The 27786-nt window shown below is 42.5% G+C and overlaps 2 protein-coding genes across 4 annotated transcripts in view; one reads left to right on the top strand and one right to left on the bottom strand.

Moving 5' to 3' along the window:
- Positions 1 to 21975, top strand: TRMT61B (tRNA methyltransferase 61B). Of its 3 annotated transcripts, none has more exons than XM_007971064.3 (7): positions 1 to 1313; positions 6117 to 6219; positions 9910 to 10100; positions 18987 to 19078; positions 20498 to 20724; positions 21397 to 21474; positions 21560 to 21975. In XM_007971064.3, the coding sequence occupies exons 1-7, from the start codon at positions 540 to 542 to the stop codon at positions 21619 to 21621; spliced, it is 1527 nt and encodes a 508-aa protein (XP_007969255.3). In that variant the 5' UTR covers positions 1 to 539; the 3' UTR covers positions 21622 to 21975. The 3 variants fall into 3 exon arrangements, with proteins under 3 accessions (XP_007969255.3, XP_007969258.3, XP_007969257.3); XM_007971066.3 differs by having other exon boundaries at positions 591 to 1313; positions 20498 to 20697; XM_007971067.3 differs by lacking the exon at positions 6117 to 6219 and having other exon boundaries at positions 590 to 1230.
- The window catches only part of SPDYA (speedy/RINGO cell cycle regulator family member A), a 35597-nt gene continuing 29665 nt past the window's right edge, over positions 21855 to 27786 (bottom strand). The window contains exon 6 of the mRNA XM_038006739.2: positions 21855 to 21946. Coding sequence (XP_037862667.1) covers positions 21855 to 21946 — 92 coding nt within the window. The remainder of the gene's footprint in view (positions 21947 to 27786) is intronic.

Below are 27786 nucleotides of genomic sequence, written 5' to 3'. Positions count from 1 at the left end.
CTCAATCTTCCTGTCCGCCAGCGAACCTGGAGGACGTCTGTTAGCGGTAAATTTATTTATGTATTTATGTATTTATGTATTTATTTATTTATTTTGAGACGGAGTTTCCCTCTTGTTGCCCGGGCTGGAGTCCAACTGCGCGATCTCGGCTCACCGCAACCTCCGCCTCCCAGGTTCACGCGATTCTCCTGCCTCGGCCTCTCTAGTAGCTGGGATTACAGGCATGTGCCACCACGCCTGCCTAATTTTGTATTTTTAGTAGAGACGTGGTTTCTCCAGTTGGTCAGACTGGTCTCGAACTCCCGACCTCAGGTGAACCGCCCGCCTCGGCCTCCCAAAGTGCTGGGATTACAGGCTTGAGCCACCGCGCCCGGCCAGCGGTAAATTCTTTACCCACATTCCGAAAAGGAAAACGGGCGCCCGCGCGCGAGGACATACTCCTTGATGGTCACTCAACCAGGACGCCGCTGCACCGGCGCCACTGCCTGACCTAGCGCACCGCCCCCTCCCCGACGCAGGCGCTGTCGGGCTGCTGCGCCATGCGCGCGACAGGGAAAGGAGGGGTCGCGCTAGGTCTGCGTCACTCGTCTGCGACGGCGCCTGCGCGAAACACCATGCTGATGGGAAGGTGCAGCCGTCCTGTCTTGCTATGCCTGCGGCAGGGACTCGGAACCAATTCATTCCTGCGCGGCCTAGGGCAAGAGCCCTTCGAAGGAGCTCGGTCACTGTGTTGCAGGTCCTCGCCTAGAGACCTGCGAGACGGAGAAAGAGAGCACGAGGCAGCACAAAGGAAAGCCCCAGGAGCAGAGTTTTGCCCATCTCTCCCTCTGAGCATCTCGGACATTGGGACCGGATGTCTTTCGTCACTGGAAAACCTCAGACTGCCTACTCCGCGGGAAGAGTCATCCCCTCGAGAGCGCGAGGACTCGAGTGGAGACCAGGGCCGGTGCGGTCCGGCACACCAGATATCCGAAGATCCTTCGATGCTCTCGCAGGCCCAGTCCGCTACCGAGATCGAAGAGCCTCACGTCTCCCCTTCTTGTTCAACTTCCAGACAGAGACCCTTTCAGGTTGGGGAACTGATTTTAGCTGAGACTGAGAAGAGAGAAACACAATTTAAGAAATTATTTAGATTGAACAAAGTTGGACTCTTAAATAGTAGCTGGGGGGCAGTCCCGTTCAGCAAGATCGTGGGCAAGTTCCCCGGCCAGATTCTGAGGAGTTCCTTGGGTAAGCAGTTCACGCTGAGGAGGCCAGCATTGGAAGACTATGTATTATTGATGAAAAGAGGGACTGCCATAACAGTCCCAAAGGTAATGTGATGGAGATAAGGTGTGTATTGTTTCCAGGAGGAGCAAAGATAGATGCAGTACTCAGTCCTGATTAATGTACTCAAAGCATATCTCAGAACGTTTGGATTTTTTATTGTACTCAGGCTTTTAAGATAAACCAATGGATATAACTTTTACATATCATGATGAAAATTAGCATTAGGAAACGCCCAGATTTTAATTTTAGCTTGGGAGTCTCGATTCCCTTATTTGTAAAATGTGGATAATATTTCAACTTTCTGTTAGGGTGATGTGAACTCATTAGTTACATAGTAAGTACTAATTTTGTTCCCCATTACTCTTAAGTTTACAACTTCAGGACTCAAGAGAATGTTGAACTCTTAGGGAACAATTTTTTAGTACTACTATGATGATATTTTAATAATATTTAATAATCATGTTACAAGAGTATATTTTATCAACAGTAGATACATTACGGTGCTTTTTCCTTTAGGGAAGAAATAGAGTTTTATGTTAAAATAGCTAACATTCAACACCAAACATAAAATGACGTCTTTATTAAAAAGTTAACTGCCTAAAGCCTAGTTTCAGTTTTTTGGTTTTTTGTTTTTTTTGTTTTTTTTTTTTTTTTGGGACAGGTTCTCACCGTGTCATCCAGGCTGGAGTGAAGTGTTGCGATCTTGGCTCACTGCAACCTCTGCCTCCCAGGTTCAAGCGATTCTCCCACCACAGCCTCCTGAGTACCTGGGACTACAGGCATGCGCCACCACCCCGGGCTAATTTTTGTAGAGATGGGGGCGGGGCGGGGGGCGGCGGGGGTTTCGCCTTTACTCCTGGCCTCAAGTGAGCCGCCCACCTCTGCCTCCCAGTGCTGGGATTACAGACGGGAGCCACCGCGCCCAGCCCTAGTTTGAAGTTTATGCTAAGCATCTATTGCTAGCAGATTATTTCAATCCTTAGTCACAGTCACAGTCCTTGAGTAGAATGTTCCTGTGTAACACAACTCCTCCTTTCTCCAGATCAGGATTCATTCATTATTTATTCAGCAAATGATTGACTGCCTTATATACTCAAGGCACTATTTAGGGAAGTATAGTGTTGAACTGCAGTCCTCACTCTCAACATAGACCTTACATTCTAGAAGGGGTGACAAAGAACAAACAAGTAAATGAAAAAATAAGGTCATTTCCAGTAGTATTGTGTCATGAAGACAAATATATTAACAATGACATTGGGGTGACCTGGGGTACGAGCATACTTTATGTCAGGTGAGTAGAGATGGTCTCCAAGGAGGTACACTTGATAGGAAACCTAAATAAGGAAGAGCTTGCCTTGTAAAGATCTAGGATAAGAATTGTTCTTGCAAAGGGAGGAATACTGCAGAGTTTCTGTTGTGGCCTCTGGGTCAGATTAGGGTCCCTCTATGAGGTGTGGTTTGAGTATTTTATTCCATTTGTAGTGAAGGACCATTAGAAGTTTCTGAGTAGGAATCCAGTCTGTATTTTAAATGGTCTACCCAGGGACTAAGAAAACTTTCCTCAGAAACTTAGGCTACTGAGGTATAATAAGCTTTTTTTTTAAAGACAGGTTCTTGCTATATCACCCAGGCTAGAGGGCAGTGGCTCAATCACCTCTTACTGTAGCCTCAACCTCCCGGGCTCCAACAATTCTCACACCTCAACCTCCTGAGTAGCTGGGACCACAGGTGTACGCCACTGTAGCTAATCAAAAAAAAAATTTTTTTTTAGAGTTGGGGTCACCCTAACTTGCCCAGACTGGTCTCAAACTTCTCTAGGCTCAAGGGATCCTCCCTTGAGGGTGCCGGGATTACAGGTGAGAATGACCGCTCCTGGCCATGGTATCGTAAGCTCTTGAAGAAAACTAAAGACTTTTGTAATTTTATCTTGCTTCCCCATGTCTCCTTTCTCCCCATTAGACAAAATCAAGAAAGATTAGTTACATTTCATGAAGTTATAAATATGCATCCTTAGTGTACTTTCTGCCTTTCCTTTTGTTACAGATATAAGTCACATTGTTCTACTCTAAGGAGGAATTTAAGTACTAAATTTGTTAGGTGTTGACTTCTCTTTATAGCTTCCAAGTAGTAGCTGGAGATAGTTTAACTTCAACTTTTACAACTTCGAAATGCTTGAGGGAATACCTCCACTGATGTTTAAAAACTGATCTCCCTGTTAGAATTACATAATTCCATCTTAGTATTAAAAAGTATGACTGGAGGCCGAATGCGGTGGCTCACGCTTGTAATCTCAGTATTTTGGGAGGCTGAGACAGGAGGATCATTTGAGCCCGGAAGTTTGAGACCAGTTAGGGCAACATAGGGAGACCTTGTCTCTACAAAAAATAAAAAGTTAGCCAGGTATGATGGCACACACTTGTGGTCCCAGCTACACAGGAGGCTGAGATGGGAGGATTGCTTGAGCCCAGGAGCTTGAGGCTGCAGTGAGCCATGATCTTGCCACTGCACTCCAGCCTAGGGAACAGTGTAAGACCCTGTCTCAAAAAAAAGGTGAGGGGGCAGGTGCAGTCACTCACACCTGTAATCTCAGTGCTTTGTGAGGCCAAGGCAATAGGACTCCTGGAGCCTAGGGTCAAGGCTAACCTGGCCAACATAGCAGGACCCCATCTTTATAAAAAATAGAAAAAAAATTAGTTGGGCATGGTGGTACATGCCTGTGGTCCCAGCTACTTTGGAGGCGGAGGTGGGAGGATTGCTTGAGCCCAGAAGTTCGAGGCTGCAGTGAGCTACTGTTGCACTACTACGCTCCAGTCTGAGCGACAGGGTGAGACCCTTTCACCAAAAAAATTTGTTTAATAAATTTAAAAAAAAACAGTTCTTATTAATGTCATCCATAATATTCGTGTTGTGTTAACAAAAACAATTCCAATTATATGTTTGGCAAATGGGTCCTCCAAACTATTTCTAGCATAGCCCCTTTTTTTCCTTATATAGCAGAGCTCCCCTACCCCCAGGCTGAGGACTGGTACCAGTGTATGGCCTGTAACAGGGAACCAGACCACACAGCAGGTTAGAGGTGGCAGTGAGCATTACTGCCTGAGCTCCATCTCTTGTCAACTCAGCCATGGCATTAGATTCTCATAGGAGTGCAAACTCCTGTGAACTGCGCATGCGCCAGATGTAGGTTGCATGCCCCTTATAAGAGACTGACTAATGCCTGATGATCTGAGGTGGAACAGTTTCATCCCAAAACCATCACCCTCTCCCCATTGTGTAGAAAAATTGTCTTCCACGAAATGGGTCCCTGGTGCCCAAAAGGTTGGGGACTGCTGTTATATAGTATCTTAATTCTAAATTAGAAGTTCATCATTTGGTCGGGCACGTTGGCTCACGACTGTAATCCCAGCACTTTGGGAGGCTGAGGCGGGCAGATCACCTGAAATCAGGAGTTTGAGACCAGCCTGGCCAACATGGTGAAACCCCATCTCTCCTAAAAATACAAAAAATTAGCTGGGCGTGGTGGCAGGTGCCTGTAATCCCAGCTATTTGGAAGGCTGAGGCAGGAGAATCGCTTGAACCCAGGAGGCGGAGGTTACTGTGAGCCGAGATTGCACCACTGTACTCCAGCTTGGGTGACAGAGCAAGACTCTGTCCCGAAAAAAATAAATAAGTTCATCATTTTGGGCTGTGCACGGTGGTTTACGCCTGTAATCCCAGCACTTTGGGAGGCCAAGGCGAGCAGATCACCTGAGGTCAGGAGTTCGAGACTAGCCTGGCCAACATGGGGAAACCCCGTGTCTACTAAAAATACAAAAATTAGCCGGGCATGGTGGAAGGCACCTGTAATCCCAGCTATTCGGGAGGCTGAGTCAGGAGAATCGCTTGAACCCGGGAGATTGCAGTGAGCCAAGATCACGCCATCGTACTGCAGCCTGGGGGACAAGAGCGAGACTTCGTCTCCAAAAAAAAAGTTCATCATTTTATGCAGTGATTATATAGTAAATTTCTAACTGGTCTTCCTGCCTCTTGATTTTTCTCCAGTAGATCCTGTATTCTTCTGCCAGATTAATCCTCATAAAATGCCATTTATATCACCTCGGTGACACACCCTGTTGCTTATCAGGCCGAGTTCTTTTTTTTTTTTTTTTTGAGGCGGAGTGTAGCTCTGTAGCCCGGGCTGGAGTGCAGTGGCCGGATCTCAGCTCACTGCAAGCTCCGCCTCCCAGGTTCACGCCATTCTCCTGCCTCAGCCTCCCGAGTAGCTGGGACTACAGGCGCCCGCCACCTCGCCCGGCTAGTTTTTTGTATTTTTTAGTAGAGACGGGGTTTCACCGTGTTCACGAGGATGGTCTCGATCTCTTGACCTCGTGATCCGCCCGTTTCGGCCTCCCAAAGTGCTGGGATTACAGGCTTGAGCCACCGCGCCCGGCCATCAGGCCGAGTTCTAATGCCTCATACTGGCATTTAGTTCTCTGCCTATCTCTCCTGAGATAACAAACTGTATTTATTCTACCTCTGCTTTGTTTAAAGCTGTTTTTACCTTGTGATTGTTCCCATAAATTTTCTACTCTTTGTCTTTAAACTAGGCCATCCTGCTGCTCTAAGAACTTATATTGTCTGTAATTTTGGTATTATTCTGAAGTGTTGCCTTATTTGTTAACTGAGTCTTGGATCTCTCTTGTTTCATCAAGTGAAATATAAACTCTGTAGGCAGAGTGCCTGTAGGCAGGTCCAGAGTCTGATTCGTTTTTTCACTCCCTTCTCCATACTCGACAGTGTAAGATAAGACTAGGCGCTTAGTACATATTTATTGGTCGCTAAGTCACCCATACTGTTTTCAATCATAGGATATTAGTATGATTCTCTTGATGATGGATATCAGCCCAGGTGATACTGTTTTGGAAGCTGGCTCAGGCTCTGGTGGAATGAGCTTATTTTTATCCAAAGCAGGTAAGAGATTGGATTGAGCTGGATCTCGGTAACAAAGAAAACGTTCAATTTGTTCATAATAACAGAAAGTTATGAGGATATTTGGGAAAATACCTAATATTGAGGTAGCATTCTCCTAGAATCTGAATGTAAGCAACTGCTTTTCTTTCCATTTTGTACATTTATTCCAGTCAGTCTCTTTCTAATCCTCCCTCCATTTTCTTTGCTTTGTCTTGTTTCCTCCATGCTCTCTAATGCTGCTGCTTTTCTCTTAAGTATACGTTTTATTGGAATATAACATAGCTACAGACAAGTGTGCAGATCGCAAGTGTATACCTCAGTGAATCTTTGTATAGTGACCACTCGTACTTATTACCGAGATCAAGGTAGGGAGTGTCTCTGCCCCACAGATGCCTCCTCGTGTCCCCTCCCAGTCCTTATCATCACCAAAGGAAACCACTATTGTGACTTTTATCACCACTGGTTAGTTTTGCCTCCTTTGAACTTATATAAATGGAATCATACAGTATGTACTCCTTTGTATCTGGCTACTCTCGTTCATCATTATGTTTGTGAGATTCACTCATTGCATACAGCAGTAGTTCTTTCATTTTAGTTGCTGTATAGTACTCTCTTCACAATTTACCCATTTTACTGTTGATAGACATTTGAGTTGGATATTATAAATAGTGCTGCTCGGAACCTCCTTGTGTACTTGTCATGTTATTGTTGAATAATAGTGCCAGATGAATACTTAGCCTGAGGGAATATGGAAGGAGGTTATCAGCTGCTGGGGGGAGAGTTAGACATCATTAGGACCAAAGAATTATAGTAGGTGTTCATAAAGAAATTAATCATAGTACAGAACTATTAAGTAAAAAGCTACATCGTGAAGAATTATCTCTTTTTTTTCCAGAAAGTCTCTAAAAATTGTCAGTTGGTAAAAGTACTGCTTGAAGGTGGGTGTCTGATCAAAAATCAAGAGGTGTATGTTAAACGTATATATTTTTTCGTGTTCCTGCCACTTAATTTCTGGTTACCTTTATGCTAGTTGATTAGTACCCCTTTGCCTACCTAATTTCTCTGAGTGTCAGCGTGGTTTTGGGTGGCCTGACTGTCAGTACAGTGTTCTCTTCCCTACATAATGATAGACTGTTGAATAGTCACAGTACTTCCTTTGAGTAGATTTCATAAAGATTACAGATCGAAATATGCTGAAATTAAACTCACACTTTTTGTTCTTTGACCTAATGTCTTCATATGTGAATATTATCTAGATTATAGTAACCCAGTAAATTCATTCTGGGCTCCTCAATCTTTTGTTTGACTTTTCTGTACATAGTTAAAGGCAGTCATTTTCTCATAATCTATGACAAATTCCTAACTGCACGGTTTCATTTGACAAAGTGGATTCATAAAAATTGGTGAGGACGGATAAGTGCCTTTATTTCTAAAATATATAGTATCAGAAGAGTGTCATGGCTTGAATAGTCCTAAACTATAAATGTGCAAGAAATTATTGCTATTTACCTATGTTATGGATATTTTTCTCCATAATTTCTTTTCCAGTTATTTAGTTCATATTACTTTTTTTTTTTTTTTTTTTTTTGAGACAGAGTCTCGCTCTGTTCCCCAGGCTGGAATGCAGTAGTATGATCGTGGCTCACTCCAGCCTTGACCCTCGGAGCTCATGTGATCTTCCAGTCCCAGCCTCCCAAGTAGCTGGGACAATAGGCACATACCACCAAAGCTGGCTAATTTTTTAAATTTTTTGTAGAGATTGGGTCTCACTGTTGCCCAGGCTGGTCTTGAACTCCTGGCCTCAAGCAATCTTGCCTAAGCCTCCCAAAGTGCTGGGATTACAGGCATGGGACACCACACCCAGCTTATGTTACTATTAACATTAATTTTTATCTCCTGAGAACCTCATAACTTTCAGTTGGAGTTACATTTCAAAAGATACCTTGGAATTTAAACTTCTTTAGTAAACTGTAAACTGATTGATCTGGGATAATCTCCAAATGGTATCAAATCACTTCAGATAGAGGTGGGTGGAAAGTTAATTGCCTTAAGTTAAAATGTAGTACTCCTCTCTGGAATGGCAGTATTACTGTGCTAATTAGTTTAAAAGTTCTTCACACACACACATACACACACACACACACACAAATATACCTTTTGTTTGTTTGTTTGTTTGTTTGGTAGAGACAGGGTTTCACCATGTTGGCCAGGCTGGTCTCAAACTCCTGACCTCAAGTGATCTGCCTGCCTTGCCCTCCCAAAGTGCTGGGATTACCTTGGCGAGCCACTGTATCAGGCCACAAATACCTTTTAAATATGTGAAAGACTCAACCTCATTCATAGTAAAAGAAATGCAAGTTAAAACTACATTAAAAGGCTGAGCGTCATGGCTCACATCTGTAATCCCAGCACTTTGGGAGGCCGAGGCAGGCAGATTTCTTGAGCTCATGAGTTTGAGACCACCTCGGGCAAAATGACAAAACCCCGTCTCTACCAAAAATACAAAAAATTAGCTGAGTGTGGTGGCACACATCTGTTGTCCCAGCTGTTCAAGAGGCTGAGGTGGGAGGATTGCTTGGGCCTGGGAGGCGGGAGGTGCAGTAAGCCATGATTGCACCACTGCACTCAACCTAGGTGACAGAGTGAGACCCTGTCTCAAAAAAAAAAAAAACCTCAAAAATCTACATTAAAAATGATAAACTCTATTCATTTTTTAGACTGACACAGATAAAAAGTTCAAAAACTTTCAGGGAGAGTATGGAGATACAGGTTTTGTTTTTTCTGAGATGCAGTCTTGCACTGTCGCCCAGGCTGGAGTGCAGTGTCGCATCTGGGCTCACCGCAACCTCCGCCTCCCGGGTTCGGGCCGTCCTCCTGCCTCCTGAGTAGCTGGGACTACAGGCATGTGCCACCATGCAGGCTAATTTTTTGTATTTTTTTTTTTAGTAGAGACGGAGTTTCACTGTGTTAGCCAGGATGGTCTTGATCACCTGACCTCGTGATCTACCCGCCTTGGCCTCCCAAAGTGCTGGGATTACAGGCGTGAGCCACTGCGCCCGGCCTGAGATATAGGTATTCTAATACATTGCTGGTTGGCATATAAGTTGACACCACTTATGTGGAGGACAATGTAATATTATGTGAATAAATTCATATGACCCTTGAGCCAGCAATTCCATTTTTAGAACTTTATCCTATAGAGATATACTGGCTTGATACAAAGACGTAGGTATAAGAATTTTCATTGCCATATTGTTTGTATTAGCATATGACTAGAAACAAGCTAAATGTTCATCATAGCCATACACTGGAATATAATGACTGTTAAAAAGAATGCAATTTTTTAAAAAAGAATGCAGTACATCTAGAATCACTAAAATGACATTGTCAGTAAGAAGGAAGGTACAGGACAGTGTGTATAATACACCACATTGTGTATTAAAAACAGAGATAGACACTTGCATGCTTGTATAGGCAGTGACTATCACGGGAAAGGTAAATAGCTGGTAATGTGGTTGCCTCTGAAGAGGGAGGGAGATTAATTGGGGATCAGGGTGAGAGTAAGACTTGTAACATTGAACTATTTGAATTATTTTTTTCACATATGTGTAGTACCTTTGCAAATACGTTTTTGACACTTTTTAATAAACTGATTAACATTGTGAAATATCAAATTATTTTTTACTTAAGTTGGATCACAAGGACGAGTCATAAGTTTTGAGATACGAAAAGACCACCATGATCTGGCTAAGAAGAATTACGAACACTGGCGTGATTCATGGAAATTAAGCCATGTAGAAGAGTGGCCAGACAATGTGGATTTTATTCATAAGGATATTTCAGGAGCAACCGAAGACATAAAAGCTTTAACATTTGACGCAGTAAGTTTTCTAACGTGGGTCCTGCTACTTTGACTACAGACAAGATAGGGGTCAGGCTTCTTTTGCATGGGCAAGGGTCTTCCTTCATTTGCTTCATGTCTATCTCTAGGGATGGAAAGAATATTTTTGTTTCATGCCTTTTAATCTCATGGTGGGATTTTGGGCAGAGACATACTGAGTTACCGAGTTAGGTACTGAAGTTGTCATTGAATGTGGGATGATGACTGAAAACTAGGACCAAAGACTAGTCAAGCATCATGAACCTCAGCATTTCCAGGATAAATCGTACTTTGGAAGCAGCATTGGAAGCATATTGAACCCAGCACCTAACCTGAATTTTGAGATTTGGGGGAATAAGTAGCTTCCATTTGACAAGGAATAGACAGAAGGCATCTTCAACTAGACAGTTAAAGTCAGGATGTCAGGAGGAGTGTGTTCATTGGAGATGTCCAGGGCGGAGGTGTTTATCATGAACAAAGCTCCAGAAAGTGGACAGAGAGATTGTGAGGAAGAGAAACACTGGGAGGTTGACTTAGGGAAAAGAAGCAGAGAAGATGAAGGTAAGAAGATAGATGACAAGAGAGGATGCATTAAGCTGTGATCAAACATGGTGGAGATCTGGGACATGGAAGTATTTGCTGGCTTAAGAGTTTCAGAATTCTAGAGTAAGTTGCCCTATCCTTGGTGATGCCACTTCACAGTTCATAGCTTCACACTATGAACTGAGGCCTTGGTTAGGAGTCTTCCTTCCTTTCCTTAATTGGCTACTGGAAGGATAGACTATTTTGGTGAGAAATGAAGCAAAGTTCAAAGAGGAGAGAAAATCTCCTTCTTTTTTTTTTTTTTGGAGACAGAGTCTCATTCTGTTGCTCAGGGTGGAGTGCAGTGGTACAGTTTCAGCTCACTGCAACCTCCGCCTCCCAGGTTCAAGCGATTCTCCTGCCTCAGCCTCCCAAATAGCTGGGATTATAGGCACATGGCACCATGCCCAGCTAATTTTTGTATTTTTAGTAGAGATGGAGTTTCACCATGTTGGCCAGGCTGGTCTCGAACTCTTAACCTTAGATGATCTGCCTGCCTCAGTCTCCCAAAGTGCTGGGATTACAGGCATGAGCCACTGTGCCCGGCCATGAAAATGATTTTTATCAGCACTGGCTTCTAGCTGTGATATAACTAAAGCCTATAGTTTTAGTGGCACAGCTTCCTGTACAGAAAGACCTCAGTTCATTTTTCTCATCTATGACTTGTTACAGCTCAATAAGGGGGAAAGGGCTCTGTTTAGGTCATCCATAGGAATGTCAAAAATACCTGGGAGATTAAATAGGTCATCAGAATTTCGTTTGATGAGCATGAAACACAACAAAGGATTTTAATGATACCATTGAAGCTTTGTAGAAACCTGCTGAACCATTCCTGATCTAAAAATAATACTCCTTTTTAGATTTATTCAGCTGACTCTCTCTTGAATAATAGTGCCAGATGATTACTCAATATGAGGGAATAGAGAAGGACGGGGGGAGGGTGTCAGCTGCTGGGGAAGAGTTATATACCGTTAGGACCAAAGAATTATAGTTGGTGTTCATAAATAATTATAATACAGAACTTTTCTGTGTGTGTGTGTGTCGCCCAGGCTGGAGTGCAGTGGCCGGATCTCTGCTCACTGCAAGCTCCGCCTCCCAGGTTTATGCCATTCTCCTGCCTCAGCCTCCCGAATAGCTGGGACTACAGGCGCCCGCTACCTCGCCCAGGAGTTTTTTGTGTTTTTTAGTAGAGACAGGGTTTCACCGTGTTAGCCAGGATGGTCTCGATCTCCTGACCTCGTGATCCACCCGTCTCGGCCTCCCAAAGTACAGAACTATTAAATAGAAGCTAGATCATGAATAATTTCCTTTTCTTAAGAATGTTTCTAAAAATTGTACATTGGTAAGAGTACTGCTTGAGGGTTGATGTTTGATCAAAGATCAAAAGGCATATGTTAAACGTAAATTTCTGGCTGGGCGCGGTGGGTCACGCCTGTAATCCCAGCACTTTGGGAGGCCGAGGCAGGCGGATCTCCTGAGGTCAGGAATTCGAGACCAGCCTGGCCAATATGGTGAAACCCCATCTCTATTAAAAATACAAAAATTAGCCAGGCGTGGTGGCGGTTGCCTGTAATCCCAGCTACTCAGGAGGCTGAGACAGGAGAATTGGTTGAACCCGGGAGGCAGAGGTTGCAGTGAGCTGAGGTTGCACCACTGCACTCAAGCCTGGGCGATAGAGCAAGACTCCGTCTCAAAACAAACAAACAAACAAACAAATTTCTCTTTTTTTTTTTTTTTTAATTGTTGCTCCCCTTAATTGTCTGCTTAATTCTTCTCCTAGCTGCCATCTCAGCTTCTGGGACTTCCCTCTTCTAATCCATTCCCCTCATCTCTAGAGTAATTTTCCTAAAATATACTTCTGGGCTGGGTGCAGTGGCTCACACCTATAATTCCAGCACTCTGGGAGACCTGAGGTCAGGAGTTCGAGACCAGCCTGGCCAACATGGCGAAACCCCGTCTCTACTAAAAATACAAAATTTAGGCCGGGCGCAGTGGCTCATGCCTGTAATCCCAGCACTTTGGGAGGCCGAGGCGGGCGGATCACCTGAGGTTGGAAGTTTGAGACCAGCCTGATCAATGTGGGAGGTCAGGAATTCGAGACCAGCCTGGCCAATATGGTGAAACCCCATCTCTACTAAAAATACAAATAAAATTAGCTGGGCGTGGTGACTTGTGCCTGTAATCCCAGCTCCTCGGAAGGCTGAGGCAGGAGAAGCGCTTGAACTCGGGAGTTGGAGGTTGTTGTGAGCTGAGATTGCGTCATTGCACTCCAGCCTGGGCAACAAGAGTGAAACTCCATTCTAAAACAAACAAACAAACAAAACAAAAGAAAGAAAGAAAAATACAAAAATTAGCCAGGCATGGTGGTGGGTGCCTACAATCCCAGCTACTTGGGAGGCTGAGTCAGGAGAATCGCTTGAACCTGGGAGGTGGAGGTTCCAGTGAGCCAAGATTGCGCCACTGCACTCCAGCCTGGGCGACAGAGCAAAACTCTATCTCAAAAAAGCAAAAAAGAAAAAAACAAATATATATGTATATATATATGTATTTCTGATACTGTCATTCTCCTGCTGAAAAAACAATCCAGAGCTTTTCATTCAAAGATTTCTGGTGTCCAGAATCTGATCTGAAGCTTCCTTTTGCTAGTCCTTTATGTAACCTGACTCCATGCCTGCCAACCAAAATGATGCTAAATGAATCAAAACGGTGTTAAACCATAAAGAAAAACAAAAAAGAGCATGACTAATAAAAGAATTTAACACATTTTGGAAACAGCCTAACCATCAGAAGGGAGCGGACACAATGGAATACTAACAATAAATGTACTCTAGCTACATCAATAAATCTGAAAGACTTGGTGTTTGGTAGAAAAAGCATTATAAGAGAGTATGTGAAATGACTACCTACATGGAAAATTTAAAACTACACAACATGTATTGTTTATAGCTATTTACATATGTTGTAGAAGTATAAAATTTGGGAATGTTACCAACTTCTGGACACTGACTGTTTCTGAGGAGAGAAAAGGAAGGGAAAGGAATAGAGGGAGATAAGTTTGGGGTCCATTCAGATTGGTCCACCGCCAGGCTCCATAATCGCCAGTGTAACCTTGGGTAAGTCACTGAATCTTTCCATGCCTCAGTCACCTCATGTATTAAACAGTAATGATAATAGTACCTGTTTCATAGTTGTTGAGGATTAAATAAGAAAATTCATGTGAGCAATGAATAAATATAATAAGTACATAGTAAGCAATGAATAAATGTTGGTTATGATTTTCATCATTTTGATTTTCTTCCTTTCCCCTTTTCTCTGCCTGTTTAAACTCTGTTCTCCCTTCAGAGCTTAAAGGTCATCTCTTGCGTGAAATATCCTGCCTCATCTAACCAGAGGATTATTACCTTCCTCTGAATTTCTGAACCACTTTGTTTCTGGAGTCAATAAGCATTTAAGAACCTGCCATGTGCCATGTGCTGTGCTAAGACAAAAATTATGCATTCAAAAGATACAAAAACAAAAAATGAATAAGAAATATTAAAAAATTAAAAAATAATAGCTGTCGGCCAGGCATGATGGCTCATGGCAGTAATCCCAGCACTTTGGGAGGCTGAGACAGGTGGATCACTTGAGGTCAGGAGTTCGAGACCAGCCTGACCAATATAGTGAAACCCCATCTCTACTAAAAGTATGAAAATTAGCTGGGTGTGGTGGTGGTGCATGCCAGTAATCCCAGCTGCTTGGGAGGCTGAGACAGGAGGATTGCTGGAACCCAGGAGGCAGAGGCTGCAGTGAGCTGAGATCGCGCCACTGCACTCTAGCCTAAGTGACACAGCAAGACTCTGTCTCAAAAATTAAATTAAATTGGCCGGGTGCAGTGACTTACACCTGTAATCCCAGCACTTTGGAAGGCTGAGGCAAGTGGATCATGAGGTCAGGAGTTCAAGACCAGCCTGGCCAACATGGTGAAACCCTGTCTCTACTAAAGATAAAAAAAAAAAAAATTAGTTTTGCGTGGTGGTACACACCTGTAATCCCAGCTACTCGGGAGGCTGAGGCAGAAGAATCTCTGGAACCTGGGAGGCGGAGGTTGCAGTGAGCTAAGATCGCACCATTGCACCCCAACCTGGGCAACAGGGCAAGACTCCATCTCAAAAAAAAAAAAAAAAAAAAAAATTAATAAGATGAAATGAAGTGGACACATAAACAGTTACTAAAAAGACTCAGAAGTATAAAACACCATGGCTGTAGAACTTGGTATGAGGAGATGAGGCTGTAAATGCAGTCATGAGGGGCTAGATAATAAAGTTGTATGTTTATCAAGCTGGATAGTATGGACATTATCTTGTAAGTAGGAGAGCAGACTGTCTAGATTTCTGTTTTAGAATACTGGAGAAAGAATGGAGGCTGGGAGTCTATGCAGAAAGGTATTATAATATTTCAACAAGATATGATGAGGTCTTGACCTAAGCCAATGTCGGTGGGATTAATTTGAGAAACACTGGTGGTAGATTTATGAGACTTTAATTCAAACAGAAGCACCAAAACCCCAGAGTCTCAAAAGAGAATTCTAGGTGAAGAAAATGGTGGCTTCTTGATTAGGCTTTGAAAAAAGAAAATGATGACTCTAAGTTTCTGGTTTGAGTCACTGGATAAATGCTGTTAACTGAGAATTGAGCATTCAAGAGGATTTACAGTTTTTTTGGTTATCTGACTTTGGTCCTTGTCAATAACATAGTAAAACTACAGTCTAAGAGCCCATGTATGTCATCATGTTGACCCTTGATTGTCATTGAAATCTTCACTTGGATATTTATTTATTTATGTATTTATTTGAGACGGAGTCTCGCTCTGTTGCCCAGGCTGGAGTGCAATGGCGCGATCTCGGCTCACTGCAAGCTCCGCCTCCCGGGTTCAAGCATTTCTGCTGTCTCAGCCCTCTGTGTAGCTGGGACTACAGGCACCCGCCACCACGCCCAGCTATTTTTTTTGTATTTTTAGTAGAGACAGGGTTTTGTCATGTTGGCCAGGTTGGTCTCGAATTCCTGACCTCAGGTGATCCACCCGCCTTGGTCTCCCAAACTGCTTGGATTACAGGCATGAGCCACCATGCCTGGCCTCGACTTGGATATTTAATAGGCATCTTAAATACATATCCAAACCTGGATTCTTATTTCCCCCAAGCTTGCTCTCCCATAATCTTCATCATTTTCCTCATTAGTAAATGACATCTCCATTCTTTCAGTGGCTTAGGCTAAAAACTTTGAATTCAGTCTTCTTTTTCTCACATCCTACTGCCAATCCTAATCCTAATTCCAATTGGCTCTGTCTTCAAAATATATACCACTTCTTACCACACCAACTGCTCTTTGCTATTACAAGCCACCGTCATCCTTCCTTGCATTCTCAGTGTTTTCTGCATGTAGATTTTAAAGTGAGTCAGAGTATACTTAATGACAGTGAATTGTACACTTAAAATGGCAATGTTGATTTTACCACACAAAAAGTTTTTTTAAAAAGTTCAGATCGTGTCATTCTTTAAAATTCTTCAGTGGCTTCTCAGTTGAGAAGTAAAGCTAAAGACTGCGTGATTCTATGTAATCTGTGTCCACCACCTTCGATGTCATCTCTTACCACTTCCCCCCTTTTATCTCCACTGCAGTGACAGTAGCCTCAACAGACTTTCCAAGTAGCCTACTACCTCAGACTGTTTGTATCAAATATTTGCTGTTCCCTCCACCAGGAGCTCACTTCTTCCCTACATTTCCATGGGTTAAACTTAATTTTATTTTCTTCAGATCTCTTCACTGACCAGCCTGTGTATAAAATGACACCTCCTTTCCCTAACCTGTCACTTTCTTTCCCTCTTACTCTGCTTGTTTTGTTTGTTTGTTTTGAGATAGGGTCTCACCCTGTCACCTAGGCTGGAGTGCAGTGACACAATCACAGCTCACTGCAGCCTTGATTTCCCAAGCCCAAGTGATCCTCCCTCCTCAGCCTCCCAAGTAGCTGGAACCACAGGTGCACGCCACCACGCCTGGCAGTTTTTTTCTTGAGACGGGTCTCACTCTGTTGCCCAGGCTAGAGTGCAGTGGCGTGATCTCTGCTCACTTCAACCTCCCGGGTTCAAGCTATTCTCCTGCCTCAGCCTCCTAAGTAGCTGGGATTACAGGTGTGCGCCACTGCACCCGGCTAATTTTTGTACTTTTAGTAGAGATGGGGTTTTGCCATGTTGGCCTGGCTGGTCTTGAATTCCTGACCTCAGGTGATCCACCCGCCTCGGCCTCCCAAAGTGCTGGAATTCCAGGCGTGAGCCACCGCGCCCAGCCGAATTTTTTATTTTTATAAATGTGGGGTCTCACTGTATTGCCCACGCTGGTCTGGAACTCCTGGGCTCAAGCAGTCCTCCTGCCTTGGCTTCCCAAAGTGCTGGGATTACAGGCGTGAGTTACCACGCCTATTCTGCTTTATAACTGTTTTTCTTCGTGTCACTCACCACCCTCTGTCCTATTTATTTATATTTTTTAAATTTTTGTTTAATGTCTACCCCTTCATTAGATCCCATGAAACAGACTATAAGTTCCAACTATATCCTTACCACTTAGAAAAATTTTTGTCATGTAGAGAGTGCTTAATAAATATTTGGTGAATTAATAAGATGTCCCTTGACCGATTAGTACTGTTTTTAAAAAACACATAAACAATCTTAATATTTTCTCATTTAGTAAATAGATATGCCAGCATAACTCCAAGCTTTCTGGAGCTAATACGACAGTAAATGTTACTTTATTTTCTATTTTGACCAGATTTATTTTTTGTTTTTAATTAATTTTTTATTTGAAAAATTTTCACTTATCTTTTGTACTTACTGGCATCTTCTGTGACTACAGCTGTGTACACTGCAATTGAAATTGAAAGAAGAGTAAAGAGGAAATAAGGGATATGATTCTTTTTTTTTTTTTGAGACAATCTCACTCCGTCACCCAGGCTGGAGTGCAGTGGTTTAATCTTGGCTCACTGCAACCTCCACCTTCTGGGTTCAAGCAGTTCTCCTGCCTCAGCTTTCCCAGTAGCTGGGACTATAGGTGTGCACCACCACACCTGGCTAATTTTTGTATTTTTAGTAGAGACAGGGTTTTGCCATGTTAGCCAGGCTGGTCTCAAACTCCTGACCTCAGGTGATCCACCCACCTCAGTCTCCCAAAAGTGCTGGGATTATAGGCGTGAGCCACTGCCTCTGGCCAACAATGTGAATTTCTGTTGCCAAAGCTGAAATAAAGCATTTAGATTTACAAGTTTTGGCAATAGACATTTACATTGTCAGCCAGGTGCAGTGGTTCACATCTATAATCCCAGCATTTTGGAAGGCTAAGGCGGGCAGATCGCTTGAATCCAGGAGTTCAAAACCAGCCTGGGCAACATGGCAAAACCCTGTTATCTACATAAGATACAAAAAATTAACTGAGAATGGTGGTGCCTGCCTGTCAGCTCAGCCACTTGGGAGGCTGAGGTGGGAGGGTTGCTTGAGCTCAGGAGGTGGAAGTTGCAGTGAGGTGACATCGTGCCACTGTACTCCAGCCTGGTCAACAGAGTGAAACCCTGTCTCAAAAAAAAAAAAAAAAGAAATTCACATTGTCTCAAATGTTTAAATGTTTTATGTTGTAATGGCATGTTTTACACTTGGCAATATTGATAATACAGGCATACAGGAATCTTTCTTTGGTTATATTCATATATACATACATAGCCAAATCAATATTTCCATATTAATGTGCCAAGTACAAGACATATCATTATGATTTTTCAGTATCATCAAGTACTATGACAAATTATTTTTTCTTCCCTGAGACAGGATCTCACTCTTGCCCAGGGTGGAGTATGATGGCACAGTCATAGGTCACTACAGCCTCGAACTCCTAGGCTCCAGTGACCCTTCCATCTCAGCTTCCTGAGTAGCTGGGACTACGGGCTTGGGCCTCTGCATCCAGCCACTCTTTTTTTTTTTCTCGATAGAGTCAGAGTCTCGCTGTGTTGTCTGGGCTGGTCTCAAATTCGGCCTCAAATGAATCCTCTTGACTCAGCCTCCCAAAGTGTTGGGATTACAGGCAGGAGCCACCTTGCCCAACTGTATAATAATTAACATAACCTTTTGGGAGAAGTAAAATGATAGTTAATAATACTACCTTCTAAAAAATGAAATACCTTGAGTGACTGCTGTCCAAAAGTGTATCATTTCACCACAATAAGAAAACTTATGCTTTATTTAAACGGAATCAGACTGATCCAGTTCTCTTTTCCCCCCACACAGGTAGCTTTGGATATGTTAAACCCTCATATTACTTTGCCTGTTTTTTACCCACATCTTAAGCATGGTGGTGTATGTGCTGTATATCTAGCAAAGTGAGTAATAGAACTGTTCTTCTTTGTAATGTGACTTTTAAGTGCACTTTTGCTTAAGTTCCAAACTAAAAAAAAATTTTTTTTTTTTGAGACAGAGTCTCATTCTGTCACCCAGGCTGGAGTGCAGTGGTATGATCTCGGCTCACTGCAACCTCCACCTCCCTGGTTCAAGCAATTATCCTACCTCAGCCTCCCAAGTAGCTGGGATTACGAGCACCCACCACCACGCCCAGCTAATTTTTTCTATTTTTAGTAGAGAAGGGGTTTCGCCATGTTGGCCAGGCTGGTCTTGAACTCCTGACCTCAGGTGATCTGCTCGTCTGGTCTCCCAAAGTGCTGGGATTACAGGCATGAGCCACCACGCACAGCCAAAATATTCATTTTGTAACTGAATAAAGTGTGCATGGCATTTTATATAACTGTTTTAAAATGACAAGTCCCAAGTTCATTTATATTGTATATTTATTTAGTATTTATTTATTTATTTATTTATTTATTTTTTGAGACGGAGTCTGCTCTGTTGCCCAGGCTGGAGTGCAGTGGTGCAATCTCGGCTTATTGCAAGCTCCGCCTCCCGGGTTCACTCTATTCTCCTGCCTCAACCACCCAAGTAGCTGGGACTACAGGCACCCACCACCACGCCCGGCTAATTTTTTCTATTTTTTTTTAGTAGAGATGGGGTTTCACCGTGTTAGCCAGGATGGTCTCAATCTCTTGACCTCGTGATCCACCTGCCTCGGCCTCCCAAAGTGCTGGGATTACAGGCATGAGCCACCGCGCCCGGCCAGTTTTTTTTTTTAACCTTTTTTTGTTTTGTTTTGTTTTGTTTTGTTTTTTTGAGACAGAGTCTCGCTTTGTCACCCAGGCTGGGGTGCAGTGCTGTGATCTCAGCTCGTTGCAACCTCCACCTCCCGGGTTCAAGTGATTCTCCTGCCTCAGCCTCCCAAGTAGCTGGGATTACGGGTGTGTGCCACCACGCTCGGCTGATTTTTGTGTTTTTAGTAGAGACAGGGTTTCACCATGTTGGCCAGGCTGGTCTGGAACGCTTGACCTCAAGCGATCCATCTGCTTCAGCCTCCCAAAGTGCTGGGATTACAGGCATGACCCACGCCCAACCCTATATTACTGTTTAAATCATTTTTTACATAAATAGTAATATAAGATGCGCATTTTCTTCTGACAATCTGGAAGAAACTTTTTAAAAGTATAATGTGAACAGTAATGTTAAATTGTGGTCTCTGTGTTTGTTTACTTAGAATTTTGTGAAAGTACTTTTTATGCCTCCTAACTTGAATATTTAAACCCTCTCCTGCCTTAATTTAACTATAGTATTTAAATGTGGGCAAGAGGTATAGGGAACTTAAATAAATAGAATGTTATTATTTTAGTAGAAATGTACATTTTTCACTTTTCTGAAAGCATCACACAGGTTATCGAACTTTTAGATGGAATTCGCATCTGTGAACTTGCTCTTTCATGTGAAAAGATAAGCGAGGTCACTGTCAAAGATTGGTTGGTTTGCCTTGCAAAACGGAAAACTGGAATTTTAGCTCAAAAACTAGAACCTAAAATCAACATAGATGTACAACTAGATTCTCAAAAGAAAACTGGAGTTGAAGGTGAGCTGTTTCAAGAGGATGACCGTGGTGAGCTTCAGTTTTACTTTATGCATGTAGTAATAAATGGAGAATGAGTTCCTGAGTATACTGACCAATAGATTATAAAAATATTCCTCCGCAATTTTCTATAGAAATTGAAGTGTGATATTTTGCTAAGATGTATAAGGCACAGAATAATGACTTTTCCTGCCTTTTACATAAAACTCTGATATCTTTGAAGAATTGAGCTTTTTATAATCTTCATATTTTACTTGTCACAAGGAGCTTGGTTTGTGAAATAATTTAAGTATATTACGGATGTTTTATATTTAGATCACTGATTATTACTGAACGGAATGAATTTAATGGAACCTGATAGGCAAATAGCTAATATTCCAAAAAGCAACTTCTAAGATGCTGCTGGAATTCTTGAAAGAACTGAGTTTAGATCTTTGTCATATATGCACATTATTTAGGCCATGAACAAATTTTCAACTATCCACTGATTTATGATATGGGCTTATCCATTTGGTTATAAAATCATATGTTTATTATATAATCATTGACAAATCATTTCTGTATAATAACTGGCAGAGTAGCTCTAAAACAAATACAAGGAAAAAAAGAGAAAAAACTTAGAGTAACTCATATTTTAACAGTTTTGTGAAAAAATTAGAAAATATTTTATGTAGCTTATAGTACATATATTTTTTACAACAGAAGAATCACATTCTGATTTTCCATATGGATCATTTCCCTACATTGCTAGACCAGTACACTGGCAACATGGTCATACAGGTGAGTAATGTTTTCAGAACATATTAAATGGTGTTTTTTCTTCTAATTAATATAATGACTTTATGTTTTTCTTCTCTTAAATTAGCTTTTCTTGTCAAGTTGAGGAAGGTCAAACCACAACTGAGTACTCCAGATGACAGCAACTGACTTGAAGATGGAAAAATATCAAAATAGAACTTTATATTGAAAATCACTACTTTCATAGATTGGCATTTTTAGCTATTACTGTGACTTATATAACTTTTACATATAATTTTGAAAATAACAAATAAAGATGTATAACATGGCAAAACTGCTTAAACGTCCCATTTTGACACTTGTCTTGCAGTGAGTTTGACATTCTGTAGTTAATGATTCCAAATTGGTTTAGTTGGGCCATCTCATTCTTCGCTTCCTGTGAACCACTCCATAGATTTGTCTTTCTTCAAGAAATTAGTTTTCTTTCCTTTATTTGATTGATGGTCATTGACTACTGAAATAAAATATGCATTCTAAGATAAACTTTATGTATCTGTCCATTTTAAATACATCTTATAATGACTTGTATATGTCTTAAAAAATAATAGTCTGGGTTACAGTAAATAATGGGGGGAAACTTAAGAATGATATAATCACCTTAAAAATTGTAACAAAATATGTAACAGCTCTTGTATCTCTTTTATCCCCCTCAGTATCTTTTTAACCAGCTTGAAAGAACATCAGAATTGTTCAGTGTTACTATGTAAATTAAATGTTTGGGGGCCGGGCACAGTGGCTCACACCTTTGGGAGGCCAAGGCAGGCAGATCACCTGAGGTCAGGAGTTCGAGACTAGCCTGGCCAACATGGCGAAACCCGTCTCTACTAAAATACTGAAAATACAAAAATTAGCTGGTTGTGGTGGCGGGCGACTGTACTCCCAGCTACTTGGGAAGCTGAGGCAGGAGAATCGCTTGAACCTGGGAGGCGAAGGTTGCAGTGAGCTGATATTGTGCCACTGCACTCCAGCCTGGGTGACAGGGCAAGACTCTGTCTCAAAAAAAAAAAAAAAAAAGTTTGGGCAATACATTTTAGAAACATGAATTAATTGCAAATGGGACTTATTATATTCATAGGCATCAGTTATTTAGCATTTACCATATATCATACATTGTTTTGAAAACTTTATATATGTTTTTCAGTTACTGTGGACAACTTATCTTTCAGGTTATCCATATTTTACAGATAAACAGTGACTTAGAGTGATTAGGTCACTGTTTAAATATAGATGTTTTATAGGTTTTTGGTTGTGTGTGTGTGTGTGTGTTTTTTTGAGACAGGTTCTCATTCTGTCACCCAGGCTGCAGTGCAGTGGCATGATTATGGCTCATTGCAGCCTCAATCTCCCAGGATCACGCAAGCCTCCCACCTCAGCTTCCCATGTAGTTGGACTATAGGCACATGCCACCACACCCAGCTCATTTTTGTGGGTTTTTTTGGTAGAAACGGGGTTTTGTCGTGTTGCCCAGGCTGGTCTCAAACTCCTAGGCTCAAGCAATCCTTCTGCCTTGACCTCCCAAAGTGCTGGGATTATAGGTGTGGAGCCACCATGCCCGGCCTCTTTTATGGGCTGTAAAATAGTAATGCCTTGGAGGGTAAATGCTACCATTCCTAGATTTATCTCTTAGGCTAGAAGTATTTAAAATTATACATGTGTGTAAATTTTTTATTAAATAACGTATTACAGAACGTAGAACATTTTAAAATCTCTGCCTTTTTAGAGTTTACAGTCTATGATAGAGCTTGACATTAAATAGTCACACAGATATAAAACTAAAACTGTTATAAATTCCCCCCAAAGAAGTACAAGGTACTATGAGTAAACATAATGGGGGACTTTGCTCTAGCAAGTGACAATTGAGCTGAGACCTGAATGGTAAGTAGGAATTAACTACAGCAGGGAAAATGGGAATAAAAAGTGATGCTGGGGTCGAGTGGAAAAGACTGGATAGATAGATAGGGATGAGGCCATGCAAGTTCTTTTTTTTTTTTTTTTTGAGACGGAGTCTTGCTCTGTCACCCGGGCTGGAGTGCAGTGGCCGGATCTCAGCTCACTGCAAGCTCCGCCTCCCGGGTTTACGCCATTCTCCTGCCTCAGCCTCCCGAGTAGCTGGGACTACAGGCGCCCGCCACCTCGCCCGGCTAGTTTTTTGTGTTTTTTTAGTAGAGACGGGGTTTCACCGTGTTAGCCAGGATGGTCTCGATCTCCTGACCTCGTGATCCGCCCGTCTCGGCCTCCCAAAGTGCTGGGATTACAGGCTTGAGCCACCGCGCCCGGCCTGCAAGTTCTTATATGCCTTTGAAGAAATTGGTCTATCCTAAGAAAAATGGGATGCCATTGAAGAATTTAAGTAAGGGGTGACATGTTTAGATCTGTGTTTTGAAAATCACTCTGGCTGCATTTAGACAAGTGATTGAATCAGGAGCAGAGTATTCTGGTGTTATATTTCTGTATGATAACTAGCTGAACATTTATGCAATAATGATGCCTTTATAGCTTTTATAACATTTCCAGATACAGTTATACATTGCTTAACAGCGGCAATACATTCTGATAAATGCATAGTTAGGCAGTTTCATCATTGTGTGAACATTATAGAGTGTACTTACACAAACCGAGGTGGTATAGCCTACTACACACCTAAGTTATATGGTATAGCCTACTGCTCCTAGACTGCAAACCTGGATAGCATGTTACTGTACTAACTACCATAGGCATTTATAAGACAATGGTAGGTATGTGTGTATCTAAACACAAAAAAGGTAATGTGTTGCACTACAGAGCTATGATGTCAGTAGGTGATAGGAATTTTTCAGATCCATTATAATCTTTTCTTTCTTTTCTCTTTCTTTTCTTTCTTTTTCTTTTTTTTTTTTTTTTTTTTTTTTGACAGAGTCTTGCTCTGTTGCCCAGGCTGGAGTGCAGTGGCACGATCTTGGCTCACTGCAACCTCCACCTCCTGGGTTCAAGCAATTCTCCTATCTCAGCCTCCCGAGTATCTGGGACTACAGGCATGTGCCATCATGCCCAGCTAATTTTTGTATTTTTTTAGGAGACAGGGTTTCACCATGTTAGTCAGGCTGGTCTCAAACTCCTGACCTTAAGTGATCCGTCCACCTGCCTCTGCCTCCCAAAGTTCTAGGATTAAAGGTGTGAGCCACCATGCCCGGCCATTATAATCTTAGGGGAAAACCATCCTGTATGCAGTCCCACCTTGAGTGAAATGTCATTATGTAGCGCATGACTATATAGAAGCTCTGAAGTGCTTCTTTTTTTGAGACAGAGTCTTGCCCTGTCGCCCAGACTGGAGTGCAATGGCACGGGCTTGGCTCACTGCAACCTCTGCCTCCTAGGTTCAAGCAATTCTCCTGCCTTAGCCTCCCAAGTAGCTGGGATTACAGGCACACGCTACCATGCCTGGCTAATTTTTGTATTTTTAGTAGAGATAGGGTTTCACCATGTTGGCCAGGCTGATCTCAAACTCCTGACCTCAGGTGATCCACCTGGCTCTGCCACCCAGACTGCTGGGATTACAGGCATGAGCCACTACGCCTGGCCTGACGTCCATTTTTTAATTCCATCATGGAATACTCCCTTTTCTTCTACCCTTCTATTTAGCTAGTAATGAAATTATGTCATTCATTTAATGCTTTGAATGCCTATTATGTGTCAGTCCCCAATTGTCTACTTTGAGAAGGGGCTGGCTTAAAGAGCCAAGAAAAGTTCTGCCCTTCACTCCTGTTTCTTGGAGAATACCTAGTTTCTGTTTGGCACATGGTGCTCAGTAGATGTTGAATTGAACAAGACCTTTTTAACAGTATCCATTCATTTCCCCTCAGTTCCCCCACCCCCACCCCTTTTTTTTTTTTTTTTTTTTTTTTTTTTTTTTTTTTGTAGTTTTCTTCTATTTCTCTTCTTTTTCTTTGGTAGTTGTCCATTCTAGTCAATCAAGGCCCAGTTTAAGCCCTTTCTTCAGCCCTCCTCCAAACAATAAGTGTGTTTACAATCTGGTTTATGGGACAGATACCTTCTAATGTTAGTTTTCTATGTCCATGTCTGGCTGTCCTGTAAACTAAATATTTGAGACTGACTGAAAACTGTCATCCCAATGCCTTCCAGGGGCCCTACCTTTTATACCCAGTAAATAGTCACTAGAAGTTTCCTGATACCTTTAAACCTACACTGGATCATGTTTTTGTTTTTTGAGACAGCATCTCACTCTGTCACCCAGGCTGGAGTGCAGTGGTGCAGTCTCAGCTCACTGCAACCTCCACCTCTCAGGTTCAAGTGATTCTCCTGCCTCAGCCTCTGGAGTAGCTGGAATTACAGGCATGCACCACCACTACGCCTGGCTAATTTTTCTATTTTTAGTAGAGACAGGGTTTCACCATGTTGGCCAGGCTGGTCTCGAGCTCCTGACCTCAAGTGATCTGCCTGCTTCAGCCTCCCAAAGTGCTGGGATTACAAGCGTGAGCCACCATGCCCATCAAGGATCATGTATTGTTTTGTCTGTTGACTTGGTTGTTCTAGAGGGAAATTTAGGTATACATAGTATATAGTTCTGGGATTGTGGGAGGCTTTCATTTTGAACTTCATATTTTCAGAGGCAGTAGGAACTTCTGAAGTTTTTATAGTCATGTAAAAGATATTTTAAGTTAATCTGTTAGTGGTGTCTATGAGAATTTAACTGGAGGAAAAAAACTGTTAAAGCAGAGCTTTCATAGTAATACATATATAAGGTGATTAATAGTAGAAAACGAGCAGACAGTTCGGGCAGGGTGGCTCACGCCTGTAAGCCCAGCACTTTGGAAGGCTGAGACAGGTGGGTCACCTGAGGTCAGGAGTTTGAGACCAGCCTGGCCAACATAGTGAAACCCTGTCTCTACTAAAAATGTAAAAATTAGCTGGGTGTGGTGGAGCATGCCTGTAATCCCAGCTACTGGGGAGGCTGAGGCACAAGAATTGCCTGAACCTGGGAGACGGAGGTTGCAGTGAGCTGAGATCGCACCATTGCACTCCAGCCTGGGCAATAAGAGCAAAACTCCATCTCAAACAAACAAAGAAACAAACAAAATATTATGAAGGAAGAACCAGATAAGCTAGTAATTCATTGGATGCAGAGAGAAAATGTATATATTGAGACTTTTTGACTTACAATGGGGTTATGTCCCAATAAACACTTGTGACTTGAAGATATCATTAAGTAAAAAATGCATTTGGGCCAGGTGCAGTGATTTACATCTGTAACCCCAGTACTTTGAGAGGCCAAGGTGGGTGGATTGCTTGAGGTCAGGAGTCTGAGACCAGCACCAGTCTGGGCAACGTAGGAAGTTTCTACAAAAAAAAAAAAAAAAAAAAAAAAGCTGGGCATGGTGGCACATGCCTGTAGTGCCAGCTACTCAGGAGGCTGAGGTAGGAGGATCACTTGAATCAGAGGAGGTTGAGGCTACAGTGAGCCATGATCGCATTACTATACTCAGCCCAGGTGACAGAGCAAGATCCTGTCTGGTGGGGAAAAAAAGCATTTGGTTGGGCACAGTAGCTCACACTTGTAATCCCAGCACTTTGGGAGGCAGAGGTGGAGGATTGTTTAAGTCCAGGAGTTCATGACCAGCCTGGGCAACGTGGTGAGACCCCATCTCTATTTTTAAAACATATTTTTATTTTATTTTTTTCTTTTTTGAGATGGAGTCTCACTCTGTTGCCCCAGCTGGAGTGCAGGGGCATGATTTTGGCTCACTGCAACCTCTGCCTCCCGGGTTCAAGCAGTTCTCCTGTCTCAGCCTCCCGAGTAGCTGAGACTATAGGCGCCCGCCACCACGCCCAGCTAAATTTTGTATTTTTAGTAGTGACGGGGTTTCACCATATTGGTCAATCTGGTCTCGAACTCCTGACCTCAGTTGATCCGTCTGCCTCGGCCTCCCAAAGTGTTGGGATTACAGAGGTGAGCCACCGCGCCCGGCAAAAAACATTTTTAAAAAGATGCATGTAATACAGCTAACCACCGAACATCACAGCTTAGCCTAGCCTACCTTAATGTGCTGAGAACACTTACATTAGGCTACAGTTCTGGCAGCATCATCTGGCAATACAGTACACTGTCAAAAATTAGTTGTTTACTCTCATGATTTCATGGCTGCCGGGAAGCTGCAGCTAGCTCACTGCCTCTGCCCAGCATCAAGAGAGACCCTGATACAGCTTTCCACTGAATGCGTATAGCAACCATAGGTAAGTCAAGGACCAGCTGTATTTTCAAACTTCTGTCTGCTATTCAGAAGACCCTTCCCTTAATTC

The sequence above is a fragment of the Chlorocebus sabaeus genome, chromosome 14 (genome assembly GCF_047675955.1).
Source record: "Chlorocebus sabaeus isolate Y175 chromosome 14, mChlSab1.0.hap1, whole genome shotgun sequence".
Taxonomy (NCBI): domain Eukaryota; kingdom Metazoa; phylum Chordata; class Mammalia; order Primates; family Cercopithecidae; genus Chlorocebus; species Chlorocebus sabaeus.
Note: the sequence above shows the minus strand (reverse complement) of the source record. Positions and strands in the feature narration are given on the sequence as shown.

Bases quoted from the DNA above. Each gene is read 5' to 3' on its own strand.
- TRMT61B (XM_007971064.3), top strand. From the start codon at position 540: ATGCGCGCGACAGGGAAAGGAGGGGTCGCGCTAGGTCTGCGTCACTCG. The intron at 6,220-9,909 runs GTAAGAGATTGG...TTTTTACTTAAG, and splicing joins CTTATTTTTATCCAAAGCAG to TTGGATCACAAGGACGAGTC. The intron at 20,725-21,396 runs GTGAGCTTCAGT...TTTTTACAACAG, and splicing joins GTTTCAAGAGGATGACCGTG to AAGAATCACATTCTGATTTT.